Source organism: Lygodium microphyllum, chromosome 27, assembly GCF_053477565.2.
Source record: "Lygodium microphyllum isolate KBCC chromosome 27, Lygodium_microphyllum_v1.1.10, whole genome shotgun sequence".
In the NCBI taxonomy this organism is placed as follows: Eukaryota; Viridiplantae; Streptophyta; class Polypodiopsida; order Schizaeales; family Lygodiaceae; genus Lygodium; species Lygodium microphyllum.
The window spans coordinates 10,863,142-10,880,199 of record NC_141161.1 but is presented as its reverse complement, the minus strand read 5'-3'; the positions used below and the strand labels follow the sequence as shown (position 1 = coordinate 10,880,199).

Genomic DNA, 17,058 nt, shown 5'->3' with positions numbered 1-17,058 from the left:
TAGTAGGCCACTTTCCTTTATGTTATATCTTATGTATACTTTGTGTACATAATATTATGTATGGAAGAAGAAGAAAAAACTACCAAGAAAACATTTTGGCCTCCATCTCTCTTCTTATGTTCTTGAGTGAGAAAGTGTTGGATGGTAATGATGCATCTACTAGTCATTTGGGATTTGATGGAGATTTTAGTGGTTTAGAGAGTTTGCATGATGAGCTTGGTATTCCTTCAGTCAAGACACTAGGTGTACAAAGAGCACATGGTAACGTAAAGGCTCCATTAACTGATTCAGTGGTATGCACGTGTAACAGGGTCTGATACCCTATTAAAAGATTTTGTTTTATAGGTTATGCAGCTCACCATTATGCTTATATTGTAAAGGTAGTTGTGAAGATGTTGAGCCCACTTGTTTTGAGGATGATGTTGGTCATGCTCATTGGGATGCAACAATGGATGAGGAGATGGTTGCAAGCCAATAAGACTTGGGATTTGATACCCTTGCCTATGGACAAGAAAGCTATTAGATGTAAGTGGGTTTACAAAATCAAGCATAATGCAGATAGTTCACTTAGCAAGTATAAGGCTAGGCTAGTTGCAAAAGGCTATGCTCAAACATACAGCATAGATTATGAAGAGACATTCAACCTAGTTGCTAGGATGGCAATTGTTAGATGTGGATTGCTTTGGTAGCAACCAAAGATTGGAATTTGATAGCAAATGGATGTCAAGAATGCCTTCATACATGGTGAATTGCAAGAAGAGGTGTATATGGAGCAACCAACACATTATGAGGATTTAGAGCATCCCACATATGTATGTAGGTTAAAGAAATCGCTCTATGGGTGAAGAAAGCACCTACAGCATGGTTTGACAAGATCGGAGAGTATATTGTCAATATTGGCTTTTATGTTTTTTATGTTGACCACTCACCTTATGTGAGAAAGGAAGATGCAAGCTTGGTCATCATAGTCATCTATGTGGATGACTTGATTATTACAAGTGACAGTGAGTGTGGGATTGCTGAAGTTAAGGACTTTTTGAAGAAGAAGTTTGAGATGAAGGATTTGGGTGAGCTGAGGTACTTTATTAGTATTGAGGTAATCAAATATGTGACGATGGTATATGGCTATCCCAAAGGCAATATGGCTTGGATATGTTATCCAAGTATGCTATGACAGCATGTAAGCCTCTTTCAGTACCATTGGAGCAAAATGTAAAGTTGATTGGCTGATATTGGGGATGAGATAGAAGACTCTACTATGTTCAAGAGAATAGTAGGGAGTCTCATTTATATGACTATCACAAGGCTAGACTTGAACTATGTTGTTGGCCTTCTCATTCAATTTATGGAAATGCCTATAAAGCCTCATTTGGATGCAATTAGATGCATATTGAGGTATGTGAATATGTTATCCAAGTATGCTATGACAGCATGTAAGCCTCTTTCAGTACCATTGGAGCAAAATGTACAGTTGACTGGCTGATATTGGGGATGAGATAGAAGACTCTACTATGTTCAAGAGAATAGTAGGGAGTTTGATTTATATGACTATCAGAAGGCTAGACTTGAGCTATGTTGTTGGCCTTCTCAATCAATTTATGGAAATGCCTATAAAGCCTCATTTGGATGTAATTATATGCATATTGAGGTATATGAAGTCCACTTTACATTATGGACTTTTTTATGAGGTAGGTAAGGTTGTATAGGTGTTTGGATACATAGATGCAGATTAGACTAGTAGCATGTCAGAGAGAAGATCTACAAGCAAATTCATGTTTTCCATTAGTAGTTAGGTAACGGTTCAATGGAGCATAAAAAAGAAACCTATGGTTGCTTTATCGAGTACCGAGGCTACTACCATGTGTGTTAAAAGGTCTGTGGTCATAGACGTACAAGTCCAACAAAAAGCACCTAAGGTACCTAGGATTGAAGAATCCCTAGCTTTAGTACCTCTACTCTTGCAAAGCCACACACAAGAGTGCAAAGGCATGCCAAAAGAACTAGAAGATCAAAAAGATGAATTGAATGAGGAAAGAAAGGCCACCTTAGTTGCCCTTGAACAAGAGAAACAAACCCATGCAACATACCAACAAAAGGCAATTAATGAATCTTTCAACTTGAAATAAGAATTAGCAACACCTAAAGCTAGAGAAGATGCAAAAAATAGGTATAAGAAGCCACGAGAACAATGAGAATTGGAGAGAGAGAGAGAGAGAGAGAGAGAGAGAGAGAGAGAGAGAGAGAGAGAGAGAGAATTTGCAATTGACATCAAGGAGAAGGCCTAACTAGAAGGAGAGCTAAATACAACGACACGCCTACAAGAGTAGTTAAAGAGGGAGTTAGAAGAAGGAATGAAAGCAAAGGATGAGGTAGAATTAGAAAATTTGGTGGAGTTGGCCAACAAAGTAGCAAGGGTGTCATACAATTATGAACACTTCCAAAACCAGTTGGCTTATAAACTGCAACAAACAATAAGCTTGGAAGGAGTAGCACTCCACACTAAAAATCCTAACCTAGTAGAATAGAGGACTAGTGTAAGCTAAGGAGAAACTGGACTAGTGGAAAGAGAAGAATGCAACCCTTATGCTTGATCTGGCCATGAAGCTAGCACAATGACAGTGAATAGAATTGAGTAAAAGAAAGGGTGATGATAATGGAAGAAATGATGCAAGTACAACAACAAAGCTTTGTTGATATCTTGCTAGAAATGATAGAAGAAGATAAAGGGACATTGTTGAGAACTTTAGAAGGAAGTTACAACTTACTAGGAGAGTGCTCAAGCAAAGTATGGAAATAACCTTGGCCTGACTAGAGTATAGGATGACAATGAAGGATTATGTCTGTGGCTAAGAGAAGTAGGACCCTCTACAAAGGACCTAAGGGTGCCTTAGTGTCCTAGTAGGGCTGACAAATCGTTTTCAACTCTATAGAAGAAAATATGCCATCCCCTCTAATTCTTGAGATAGAAGAATGAGACCCAATGTAGGTCAAGGGATTGATGTCACAAGTGCTTAAATGCATGGAAGCACCCATCTCCTTAAAAGTAACGGTATAAGCTAAGAAAAGAAGAAAGAAAAGGCTAGAAAGAATTAGGAGGAAGTTTGCTACATCACCCTAGCAAGTGAGAATCGGGCTTACTGATGCAAATTGTAATTGATGACATAGAGCTTTTGTTCAATAAAATTGGGAAGGTAGATTAAAGACTGGAAAAGCATGCACAAAATAAGAGAAGTCCAATTTTAGGCCCAAGAGAGGGTAGTAGGGTAGGGTGCCCAAAACTCAAGCCCATGTATAAAACCCAGAAAATGAATGATTAAGATCATTCTTGTGGTGTGCAATCTTGGAGAGCTCTCCATTACTTCTTACTTCTATCTTCTTACTTGTGTGGAAAGTGACAAAGGGAGAGTGTGAGAGAGAGTGAGGGACTGGTGTGTGAAGTTCTTTGCCTCTTCATTTTTCTTATTCTTCCTCTTCCTAGTGAAGCGAGCTTGGAGCGATTGGATCTATGAAGGTGGAGTGCATATAAGGAGCATCAATTGAATTATAGAGCCATCAACAAGCCTTTGTAGATCGATTATAACAAAGAGGTAAATTGAAGAGTTCACAATGGCATTTGTGAGAGTGTACTATGATTTTTTGAGAGGTGACCATAGCCACATTGTACAAAGCGCTTGAAGCAATAAGCATTCAGTAAACTATGACATTAGTTTCAAAAGTGATCTAACAATATTCACATAAGAAAAAAGGGGAGTAGAACTAGTCCATGATGAATAAATTGCACCCTAGTCAAGCTAAAGCCATTCAACTTACGGGTTAGTTCAATCCCAGCTCCTTCACTTGGGAAGATGGATAGTCACTTCTACCCAATTCAAAAATGCTATCTTTGAACCATAAGCTCACATCCAAGCTAAATGATAAGCGGCAGTAGAACCAGGAGCAAGGGGGATAAAGATCTAAAAGCATATGGTTTCCAAAGATCCTTGAAAAAAAATCAGTTTTTCTTTGGCTCGTATTGCATAAAGATCTCTTGATAGATGAAAAGGCACTTGGTTTAAGAATTGGGAATGGAGATTGCCAAGATATAAGAATGACATAAAATATATTTCTAGCTTGTTCTTGAATTGTAGGTACAATGAATTTTTTGTAACATATTCATAATAGGTTATTAGGGCCTATAATCCTACCAAAATATCTTGGAAAGAGTTGCTCCTAGGAGAGGTCAGTGGTCCACTTGTGAAAGTACACAAAAGAAGAGAAATGGGAACATAGAGAGACAAGAGAAGAGAAAGACAAGAAGAAGAGAAGAGAAGTGTACACTGAATCTAAAATGAATTATGAAATATAATGATGGGTTGATCAATCCTTGCACACAACCCAAAGCATCAGTTAGGGCACCAAATATAGCTACTGATGAGGACAACATCAGAGACAGAGACAAAGACAAATGCAAGAGTATGCAACCTACAAAAGGAATACAAGATCATCTGCCCATCAAAGTGGGTTGGCTATATGTAGCCATGATCCACCAAAATTTGCCAATTGCTAAATATGTTGGCAGTTCAATTGCCAAAAATGGTCGATTAGGCAAAGTAGCTTATGAAAATGTTGATGTAGCATAAATTGTGGCTAGTTTGATCAACATCGTGATGTACAGTCTATGCAATCCATAGAAAAGTTGGATAAATGGTTGCATAAATAGTGTAAACATACTCAACACTAATTGAAGAAGAAATGCACACAAATTGAATGAATAGAAATAATTAGAGCTCCAATGTTTCCATTAGACTCTGGCAAAGCTCACAACTAGAAGATGATGATTGATTGACAAAATGGTAGGCTAACATCCTCTCTTAGATCTTAGGAGTGTTTGAAGATCCAATGACACTAACTCAAAATCCACGATATGCTCATGTACAAAGTTGCACTAAACCGCTATGTGCTTCGTGCAAGGCATGGAACATAGGTTTCTCTGCTAGAGCTAAGGCACTTTGGTTATTCACGTGCAGTTGTGTGGGTCCTATATGTGGAAAGCGAATTTCCACCAACAAGCGATGGAGCCAAACTACCTTCTAAGTTATAGAACAAAGTGCTCAACACTTAGCCTCCATGGAAGACAAAGCCATTGTAGGCTAATTCTTATTGCTCCATGGGATAGCTCCCAATCCAAGGGAGAAATCAAAACCTACAGTAGAGTGTCTATACTCTATTTGGCCCCCTCTCCATACGTGATCCACTAGAATCAAGTCCCATGTAAGTAACACAACACAAGCAAATCAACTCTCCAATGAGCTTCAGTAGAAGTCTTGATAAAAGAAGATAATAATGCCATTACAAAAGAAATATCTAGCCTATTATGGTGGATGAGATAGATCAATGATCTAATAAGATACCTATACCGAGTAGCATCAGGAAGAGAATGTCTATTAGCAATAACCATCTTGGACTCAGTGTTCATGGAGCATGAAATGGGCTTACAATCAACCATACTAGACTTCGAACAAAGCTTGGATGTATACATATGCCAGGAAACCCTATCTCAACTAAACCCTATGTCAATTGATAAATCTCAAGACTAAGGAAGAAGTGTAGGATCCCAAAGTCCAACATGTCAAACTCCTATCCCAAAATTTCTCATGTCTAATCCACTATCTATGAGTCACTCCCTATAATAATGAAGTAATCCACATATAAGATGACCAAAGTACACTTGTCACCCTCAGCCTTGTAGTAAAGGTTTGGGTTATGATGAGTAGAATGATGGCAACCACTTTGTAGAAAGAACCAATTGATCCACTAGTACCAAGCCCTAAGAGCTTGCTTTAGGCCATAGAGGGCCTTTTGCAACCTATAGACATGATCCTCCTTCCCCTGCACACATAAACTAGGAGGTTGATCAACATAAATCTCCTCCTTAAAGATGTTGTTCAAGAAGATAGACTTGATGTCCATTTGATAAATAGGCCATCCGTGATGAGATGCAAGAGCCAAAATGACCTAAATAGTAGACATACAGGGTGTACATGCAAATTTATTGAAATAGTCAAAACGTACCCTTTGGCCAAATCCCTTCGCAACAAGCCTATCTTTGTGCTTGTCCAAGGTGCCATCAACCAAATATTTGGTCCTATAGACCCACTTCACACCCATCATCTTTTGCTTCTATGGACATAGAACCAACTCCCAAGTCTAATTATGCTCAATGGAATTGAGCTCCTCTTATGTATAGCATGACACCATACATCATGTGCAAGAGCCTCATCAATAGTAGTAGGCTTATGATCCTATAGAATCAGAGACATAAGGGCATAGTTTATACAAAAAGTGAATTACCTTGTTGAACCTATATATTGGCTAATCTGTGTGGACTTGCTAGTGTAGTAGGAAAGTGAAAAATGTCTGCATCTTGCATAAGTTGTCTGTAGAATCAATGACAATGAACTCATCTTGCAATGATGGAGATAGAGAGGTCTCTGGTATTTGTAATGTAGTTATCTAGGATAGGGACTCCCCCTCACTAGGTAATGGTAGATCTCTCTCATATGAAGAAGAGGGCCCCCCCTTGCATGGCTCAACACCCCCTGAAGACATCTACAGGGGTGGGGAAGGAGTAGGGATACTCGATGAAGAAGGAATAGAAGGAGCTGTCAAAGGTGGGAAGGCAGGTAACCTTATATATTAAGCGAAAAGTGACTGAAGCATGAAATTGGTTCAGTACTGGGGCCATGGTGAGTTCAATTGATGGGTTTAGAGTGAAAAAAATTTTTACAACAAAGATTACTATGGTGCAACCCATTTGGATTGGTTGTCAAAGGCGGAAGGGGAGTTGAAGAGGGGAAGGAAGGGATAGAGAGGGAGGAGTCGAAGATGAAGGAGGGGTGCTAGTTGGTAACCTAGAATGAAGGGAAGGGGTTGATGGTTTTTGGGGGGGGGGGGGGGGGGGGGGGGAAGGGGAGTTCAAATGAAGAACCACTTATAATAGAAGAACCATCTATCCAATCATTTGTAGCCTCATCAAATATCATATCCTTGCTCACCTCAATCTTTTGTTTCATTGGGTTGTAGAGGATGTAGTCCTTCATGTTGTGCTATAACCAATGAAGATAAACTTCTTTGACTTTAGATTGAGCTTGCCTTGTTTCTTATTGTCCAAATGGACATAGGCAATTGCACCTAAAAATTCAAAAATGAGACATGGAAGGCTTCTTCCCAAAGAAAGCCTCATATGAAGTCATGTCCTATGAAGCTAATGTCAAAGACCAATTACAAATATGGACCAGTGTAGCAGCAGCCTCACCCCAAAGGGAACATGGAAGACCTTGGTGCTCCAAGATTGATCATGCTATCTCAAGCATGGTCTTATTGGTCTCCCCCACTAGATGATTCTTAGATGGTGTGCTTAAATGAGAATACTCAATTCAAATCCCATGCTCCTTGCAAAATTTTGTCAATAGCCTTGGAGAAAAACTCTCCTCCACGATTTACTCTTACACCAAGAGCTTTGAAAGAAGTTTCCATTTTTGCAAACACTCTCCAATCACAAAAGTTGGAGCTATGCCTCACTCTTGTACTTCAAAAAATAAGGCCACATGTACCTACTAAAGTCATCAATATTGAGCATTAAATATTTGGCCTTTCGAAGGGAGACTATTCCCATAGGTCCACACAAGTTAGCATGCATCAACTCAAGTGGAATAGAAGCCCTAAGAGAAGCAACCTATGGATGAGTCTGCCTACATTACTTGCCCCGTAAGGAGCTACAATATAAAGGATGAATGGGAGAAAAATCTAAAAGTCCCTCAACTAAATTCTTTTGAGAAGCCTGTTTGATGGAGTTAAAATTCAAACACCCATAACAAGTATGCCAAAGTAGCCCAAGCTCATGGGAAGTTTGCATAGCAAAGATAGTGAGCTTGTAAATCCCGCCCTCCTATGTACCTGCCCAAAGGATAGAACTTATAGTATAGTCCTCAACAATCGCAACATCCTAGGTAAAAGACCATGCATGTACCTAGTTGTGTCAAACCATTGGTAAAAAGAATGTTAAAACCTAGACCTAGTACATAAAGGACTTTGGAAGGTGAAGCTTGTCTATCTATAGAAAAAGGGGGATGATTCCCAAACCATGAATTGGGATGGAAGAGTTTCCACAAATGGTGATGGAACCCCCTCTAAAATAGAGATCCTAAAGCCAATCTCATTAATAGGTCATATGTGAAGAGACCCCACTGTCAATGAGCCATGGCTTGTCCTCAATGGAGGAAGCAAGAGTCGTGTTCTCAACCGCAAATAAATGCACAAACACGAACTCGGTAGTAGCAAGGGTAGCCTTTGAATCCTTTGAACTTTCCTTTGGCTTCAAATGGAGATACTTTTGCCAACACCTCTCCAAATGAGTACCCTTCCTACAATGTGGACACTTGGGCTTTGATTTATTCTCATCCTATTTCTTATTGTTGTTATTTTCCTTCTTGTTCCCCTTCTTGTTTCCCCCTCCCATACTTGCGATAAATACCTTGGTAGAGTTGGATCCATTGGCTTCTATTTGTATGCTTGTCATGCTCTAAGAAAAGTGGGGCTAGCTTCTCCTTCCAAAGAAGATTTGGGTACTCTTGAGGTAAGAAGGCTAATCTAGAAGGCATCATACTTAGGAGATGCTAGATGGATAAGGAGAACCATTGGCACATCCTCTGAAGTTATTTTCCATCCAAGGGATACAAGCTCATGTCTCATATCCTCTGTTTTCTTGATTGATCCATAGAAGGAGAATCATTAATTGAGAGCATGCAAAGCTTCTTCTCCAAGTTGATATGGTGGGCAAAAGTCTTCTAATGGCGGTGAGAAGAAAGCTTTGTCCACATTTTTGCCATCATCCTTAAAATGCTCATATGAACAAAGACAGAATCATGTAGGCTCGTAAAGAGAAGAAATTGAGCTTGATCGTACACTCCACTTTACATGACTAAAGGGAGTAATTAGATTCATCCAATCGAACGTCTTTGGGTAGGAAAGGGAGAACGAGAACTTGAATAGAAGGTGCTATCATGACGTCCTAGGCCCTATAGGAGACATGGAGAGAGGGGGGAGGGGAAGGTTGCTCAACCTTCGAGACTTGTTAGGTAATGGTTCTCCCATTCAGAATGGGGCTTTAACTTTTGGACTTTTGTGATGTTCATGATGCCTATTAGAGGAAACATGAATAAACTTCTCATCCAAGTCATCAAAACCATTGAACTAGTGATATTCCATGTCTCTAGATCTATAAACATACTAAATCTGTTACATTTTGTTGTAGAGGAGCTTGAATTGAGAGCATAAATAGCTACATCTGCATCCCATCTTTATTGAAAGCATGTAACAAATGTTGAAAATCCATGTTTTCTCTAGTAAATAATAGGCTAAAATATGTTTTTCGCAGTAGTGTGGTCTCATGTAGCTGAAACCTGTGTGTCCTCACTTAGGTGATGATACCATATGAGAGTGAGCATGGGAGAGAAACACAAACATGGAGAGAGACAAGAAGAGAAAGATAGCCGGAAGAGAAGAGAAATCTACACTAAATCTAAAATAAATGTTGAGTACAATAATAGATTGATTAGTCTTGCACATAACCCAAAGCATTAGTGATGAGGGCACTAGATCAGGCTAAAGATGATAGTAGTACTAGAGACAAAGACAAAAGTTAGAGTGCCAAAAATAGTCGAGCAACCAAACTGGCTGACAAAAATGCTAATGTGGCTTAAATTGTGGCAAACTAATCAACATCATGATGCATATGCTATGCAACCCTTGGCAAAGCTAGATAAATGGCTACATGCATAGTGTGAACACGCTTGATAGTAAAATAACTAAGAAGAAATGCATACAAACTGAATGAGTAGGAACAATTAGAGCTCAAATGTCTGCATCAGACTTTGACGGGGCTCACAATCAGGAGATGATTGATTGACAAAATGGCAAGCTAACACTCCTTGCAGAATTTTGACCTTTTAAGGGCCAATATGTTGTGGGGCATACATATACAAAGAAATGAGGTTCTCTTTCAAGGTAAAATTTTCATGACAATTCAAAATTAGAAATTTCAATTGTTGTGGTAAGAAGTTAAAAAAGGAGCAACAAAGTTGACCTTGAAACTGAATCTCTATTGCTATTGCTACCTCACCACACGTCATCTAGACGTGGAACAAGAATTGGAAATAATCATGCTTTAATTTAGAGGTCCACACAAAAGGCATTAGTGATGGCTATACTTCCAAACTGAAACTCATAGCTGTGTATACTCCCTCCATCTTTAAGTCTTTTTCAAATAGGAACTTCCCCCTCATAAAGGTAACCAAGTACTCCAGCTAGTAGAGGGGTTTCGTACGCTGAGTTTGAAACAACATCTCAAACCTAGAATATAGTTTGTGGATGAATGCTCTCATGCAAGCAAGTATACTTGATGCAAAAGGTCAAATGTAAAGTAAATGCAAGCTGGAAGGAGAGTGTTTGCATTGTGATTGGTTGTAGCAAGTTAAATGTACAAACTAGCACTAAAGTTTTAAAACTTTACTAGAAAACAAAAATTGTGCAAGGCACAACAAAAGGTAGTAAATTTTGGATATATGGTAGTATATCTGCCCTGCAAATTATCTCTTGTTCGTGTGAAACATTTTGGTGAGAAGGGACTCTGGTGGTCCCTCCTCTCCCTACTCAATCTCTCCTCTCTTGGCAAATTTAAATTTACTCCTTTCACCCTCCCCCCCCCCCCGGGCAAAAAAAAAAAAAGCATTAAATTAAAAAGAAAATAAAAGAGAATATTGGCCTTCTCATGCCACTGCCATGTCAAATAATGCCATGTCGAACTCGTAAACTTGCTGCTGGAGACATGAGGTTTCTTCCGTCGACTCTGCTGCTAAAACACGGGACTCGCAGCCTCCTCAGCGTCTCTAAGAAGATAAATAAGAAGCAGAAGAAGAAGAAGAAGAATCGAAATAATGACAACTCCCAGCAGACAGAGCATGGAAACGTGAGTCAGAGGCATGAACAGGAGGACCATAAGGCCATGGCAGCAGTCAACCAAACCTCGAAAGAAAGCCATGGTTCTATGGAAAGCTTGCATAGCAGGAAGAACAGAAATATTGACAACTTGCAGCAGGTAGAACATGGAAATGGCAGTCAGATGCAAGCAAAGGAGCACAATGAAGCCACAGCAGCAGTCAACAAATCCTTGAAAGGAAGCCGCGGTTCTGTGGAAAGAATGCATGACAGGAAGAACAGAAGGCTTAAGCGTAATGCTGCTCGAGATGATGAGAGAGGGATGCTTAAAAGGCAACGGACTTTGGATGCAAAGAGTCCCACTATTAATAGACACGGTGCTAGGGGCGAGAGATATGATGCAAAGACTTTCACTGATAAGAGACATGGTGCCAGGGAGGACAAACGGATCCATGCCAGCAAAGTTGCAGCCTCTGCACCAAGTCATATACATGCTGACAACATGTACTCTCATAAAATCTTCCATCCTAAGTTTGCATGGAAATTGGTGCCATAGTAGTTGAAGGTCATAGCTTTCTGATCGTAGATTACGTCTTAATAACTAGATAACCTAGCAAGACTTGGTATATGAATGAATTACACATTTGATAGGTAATACAATCATCTATTTGGATAGTCGATGGATGGATTTCTTTAATTGCAGTTCATTGAATATGCTATATGGTAGCTATATCAGTTAGTTAGGCTAATCCTAGGGATAACTATGGTTGAATTGCTCGAGATGTGTTGAGCTGGATGATTGATCTTGGGTGAGGTATGTGATTGATTTGCCACATGGAATAAAGGCTATGGTAGACTATAATCCTTGAAGAAGCTCCTCAAATCCTTGGGAAACCCCCTTTGAAACACAAAGGGCCAAGGAATCCAGAGTCACATCACCGACATCGTTTCCTTTTGAAAGGGATGGGGATACGAGGGAACCACCAAAGGAGATGGTAGGGGATGGGATAGAACCTATGGGATGGGTGATGCACAAACAAGAATAGGTGTAGCAAGAGAAATTTGATTTAGAGTGCCCTTCACAATGGAAGGGGAATAGAGCTTGTATAGCCCCCTCTCACGCCAATGTGTTGCAAGAATGGCTCTCGATGAACAATCCTCAACAAAGACGGTTTGCTCGGTGAAGACAACTTGGGTACTGAGTCTAGTCAAGCCATGAACTGAGAGGAGATGGAAGCCCAAGCCAAGAACATGTGGGACTTTTGAGATGGAGCTCGATGGACGGTGAAGTAATGAAGGCAAGGTGCCAACACCAATAGGCATTGATGAAACATCACCAATAGTGATTGTACGCTTAGATGAATGGAGGTCTTGAAGCTAATCTCCTTGAGGAGTCATATCACTTGATGCACTATTGTCAATGAGCCAAGGCCTCTTGGAAGATGAGACAATTGAAGAAGGCTCCTCCATCTCATGGATATGAAGGAACCGATGAAAGTGTGAGAGTGCGGAACGGTAGAAGGTGTGAGAGTGCGCAACGGAAGAAGAAACACGAACACAGAGGGAGAGAGAGAGAGAAAGCAGAAAATGAAGGAAGAAAATCTGCGCTGACTGAAATGAATGCTGAATACACTGAAATGGACTGATCAGTCCCTGCACGTAGCCCGAAGCGTCAGTGAGGGCACCAGATCAGGCTGATGATGACAGTAGCACCGAAGACGGAGGAAGATGACGGAGTTGGAGTGTGCACCTGCCAAAGAAGGAGGGAAGATGATAATACAACTGACTGTCAAGTGGGAAATGGCTATAAATAGCCAAATAACCAAAAAATTGGCCGACCTGAAATTTGAGGCCATAAATATGTCCGACTAGCATTTAATGTTGATTCGACCAGCATTTAATGCTGGTAAAAATGCCAGGAATGCTCAGAAAAATCCCGGAAAGGGTGAACAATGTTCGACAGGTGAGGTAGGCTGAAGAATGCAGAAACTACCCCGGGAAATGCACATAAAATCCCGACTGGAGGAGAAAATGCATTGAAATGCAATAAACTGAGTGCTCTAGAATGAGCTACCTCCTCCATCAAAACAAGTGATAGATAAGTCAGAGCTCCTAAAGTCCTCCTCTAACTCAGACTGAGGCTCATAGGCAGGAGATAACAAGGCATGACAAACATGACTGCTAACACCCCCTCTCAGATCTTGGATGTGGCAGAAGGCCAAGGGAGAAACGGATCCTGGGGTGGCAAGAGGAATGCCAAGGTCGATGAAGTCCGTCGATGAAGATTGCCAATGAAGAAACTCCTCGCGATCCTTGGAAGCCCCCTCTAAAACAGTAGGGGCCAAGAAATCCACAGCCGCATCACCGAGATCGTCCCTCTCTGAAAGGGATGGGAGGTACGAGGGAACCACTGGAGGAGAGGGTGGGGGATGGGAAGGAACTTGTGGAAAAGAGGGTGCACAAGTGGGAACGGGTGTAGCAATAGACAACTGCCTCGGAGGTCCTTGCATAAGAGAAGGGGAATGGAGTCTATAAAGCCCGCTCTCCTGCCAACCTGTCGCAATAACAGCCCCTGTAGAAGAGTCCTCAATACAAACGGCCTGCTCGGTGAAGACAACCCGGGTACCAGGCCTAGTTAGGCCATAGACTGAGAGGAGTGGAAAGCCGAAGTCAGGAACATAAAGAGCTTGGGAAAGGGAGCTCGATGCGCGGTTGGGAAATAAAGGCAAAGTGCCAACACCACAAATAGGCACCGAAACAATGTCACCAACAGTGACTGAACCCTTAGAAGGGCATAGATCCTGCAACAAATCACCTCGGGGAGTCATATGACTAGAAACTCCACTATCAACCAGCCAAGGTCTCTCAAAAGATGAGGTAACCACTGAAGAAGGCTCCTCCAAGTCAACAATATGAAGGAACACTGACTCATGGGTAACCGCTGGAGTAGAGGTAGAAGGCTCAAATGTTTTAGCTCCATCCTTCGCTCCTGGACGAAGGTGAGGGTACTTCTTCCAACATTTCTCCTCTGGATGTGTCCCCTTCCCACAGTATGGGCATTTAGGCTTCTCCGATTCGGAGTCAGAACTTGAAGAACTCTCTTGTCTTTTAGCCTGTGACTTCCCTTTCTTTTGTGTCCCCCCTCTCGAACTTGCAACAAAAGCTTTGATGGAGGTGGATCCACTGGCTACCTCTTTGGCGCGCTCGTCATGCTCCAAAACAAGCGGGGCAAGCTCCTCCCATAGAAGCTTCTCACGGGTCCTTGATGTAAGAAGGTTGGTGTAGAAGATATCAAAACGGGGAGATGGCAGCTGAGTCAAAAGAATCATGGCCATATCCTTGGAAGAGATCATCCTGTCAAGGGACGCAAGCTCATCCCTCATGTCCTCCAACTTGTTGATATGGAACACGAACACAGAGAGAGAAAGCAGAGAATGAAGAAAGAAATATTGCATTGATTGAAATGTATGCTGAATACAAGGAAAAAGGATTGATAAGTCCTTGCACGCAGCTTGGAGCGTCAGTGAGGGCACCAGATTAGGCTGAAATGAGTGGTAGCACCAATTTCGGAGAGGAATGGGAGTAGTGTGTGCTGAATAGTGAGTGAGAGTGACCAAGAGGGCTGCTATAGATAGTCCTCTCCTCCTAAATTTGGCTGACCAGTTGGTGGCCTACCAAAACTGGCCAATTGCCCTAAAATGGGCCGACTAGAAAATGCGGCCTAAAAATGGGCCAACAGCCACTCAAAAATGAAATGCACAAACACATAAATGTTGAACAAACTGATAGAGCTCCTTTGTCTCCTGCCTTACTCTGACAGGAGTTCATAACTAGGAGATGACAGATTGACATACAAAATAGGGCAGGCTAAGAGAAACCAAATAAACAAAATCCATTTGGCAACAATTCCCTTAGAAAAATGGATTTTACACATACTACCAAAGATTAGCCCATGTGGATGAGGATTGTCATATCAAGGCCTAGGTTATTCCTCCTAAGAAACCTTAGCAGAGCATTGCGATTATCTCCACTCTTGCTAGACAGTCCAGTGGGGCTTCACTTGCTGCTACCCCATTTGCTCCATCTGCCCCAGCGGCTATTGGATGTGGCATGTAGACAACCTCAGCAGCCTATATCTTTCACTACTCTTAAAGGATTAGCTGATTGGTTTGCTAGTTTACCATTGATCACACTCTTTGCATCCATTCCTAGGTCATCCTCTGCATCCTCATCTAGGGCCACTTCTCTACCTTGCCGAGGGGTTTCATCTGTAGAGACATGCTGATGGATATATGCAATGGCGGCTCCATCTTTAGTCTTCCGGCGCATTCACTCATACATATACACTCATTGCATTGTTTTTTCATGCAACTTTACTATTTTGTTTTGTTTTGCTTTGGAGCATCTCAATACTGACCTCTATTTTGCAAATTTTGATCACTCTTGTAAGGTTTTGTATTTTAGTGTAGGGCTAATATGTTAGTTTGTATCGGTTCTTCTTGGGTTGGAGACATGAGATGCGCATCATTCCTTTTATGGTTTCATTTTCGTAGAAGATTTGCTCTTCTATTTGCATGGATGCTTCCTCTTCCAAGGTAGATCGTACAACATCTCTCTTGATGCTATCATAGCAGTGACTTCTGTTGAGCTAAAAATGCATTAGCTTCACTTAAACAACCCCAAAACATGCGTAATTAAGGTAGAAGCCTTGTTTATTTAAAAATAAATGCGTTCCTAGAGTGTTTGTATCCCATAAGCACAAATCCACTCATGAGGGCCCAAACTTTTTATAAATAGATATGTTGCCCTCCATTCAGCCCTAATCTCGTTTTTGCAGGTTTTAGGTGTTTTCAGCTTGCTGCCCACACCTCGTTCGCAAAGGACATCGTAGTCTACGCTGTTCATTGCAGTCTTTACTTATCTGGCGCCTATTTCCAATCCTTTGTCATCAGTTTATTGTTGCTTCCAGCCAAGTGACTGCTGCTGTCCATCATCCAAACGTCATATAGCTTGCCATATCAGCATACTGTTGTGTTTGCATACCCCAGTTGTCACCCTATAGATTTTCTATCTCCTCCAGCTATCGCCATCATCTCGTTAGCCTATCATTGCTGTTTTCTCTCTCCTATAGTTTGCATTTGCTGTTTTCTCTCGCCTCACTTGCATTTTTAGTATTTCTCTCTCCTGCATTGTTGTCTGCATCAGATCCAGCCTTCCTTGGCTGTGTTTGTTGGTGTTCAATATTTAGAAGCTGCCTTACTGCGATATGGGATCCATTCGGAGTACGACACACTCTTCAGCTTATTACCCTTGCCTTGATCCATGAGATACAAGAGTTTGAGGTAATATTCATTCACTGCATAGTGTGTTTGTTGCATGAGCATTGTATATTTAATAGTCATATCATTTCATTCATTCTCTCTGTTTATTGTTTGTGAGTTATCCTAACCCTAATTGTGTTTTTCTATCAGTTTGTGCTTTGTTGTATGGTTTTATTTGTGTTTTTGTGTTAGGGTATTTTCTTCACATGGTATCATAGTCAAGTTCTCTGAGAGAAACCTAGGCCTTGATCTGAAAGCTCTACACAAGAAGCAGGAACAATAGAAACCTAAAAGATAGTGTCTCTAATCTTTTAAAGCTTGAATGATGGCCATTAACTCCTTTTCGTAGGTAGTAGCATTCTTTTTTGCATTTTGCAACCTTTTTCTTGCATAAGCAATTGCATGCCCTTCTTAGTTTAAGAGTGTACCAATGGAGTCTCCTGAAGCATCACATTCCACAAAGAAGGGTTTCGACAAATGAGGTATAATCAAAATAAGTCATTTCTTGATATAGAACTTTAGAGCTTCAAAAGCTTCCTTCTCTAGTTTGGTCCATCATAATGTCATTGCTTTCTTGGCTAAATCATGTAATAGTCCAGCAACTACTGCAAACCATTTAATGAATCTCCTCTAATAAGAGCGTAATACCAAGAAACTTTGAATTTCATGAACACTAGTCAATTCTGGGCACTCTACAATAGCCTTGACTTTCTCTGAATCCATCCAAATCTCATCTTTGGATGCAACATGGCCGAAGTAGTGA

At 40.9% G+C, this 17,058-nt stretch overlaps 1 protein-coding gene across 5 annotated transcripts in view; it reads left to right on the top strand.

Moving 5' to 3' along the window:
* Window positions 1–10,829: 10,829 nt before the first annotated feature.
* PUM23 (pumilio 23) overlaps window positions 10,830–17,058 on the top strand; it is a 157,320-nt gene continuing 151,091 nt past the window's right edge. For all 5 annotated transcript variants that reach the window (XM_087668861.1, XM_087668857.1, XM_087668858.1 and 2 more), the window contains exon 1: window positions 10,830–11,478. In XM_087668861.1, coding sequence (XP_087524987.1) covers window positions 10,865–11,478 — 614 coding nt within the window. In that variant the 5' untranslated portion in view covers window positions 10,830–10,864. The remainder of the gene's footprint in view (window positions 11,479–17,058) is intronic.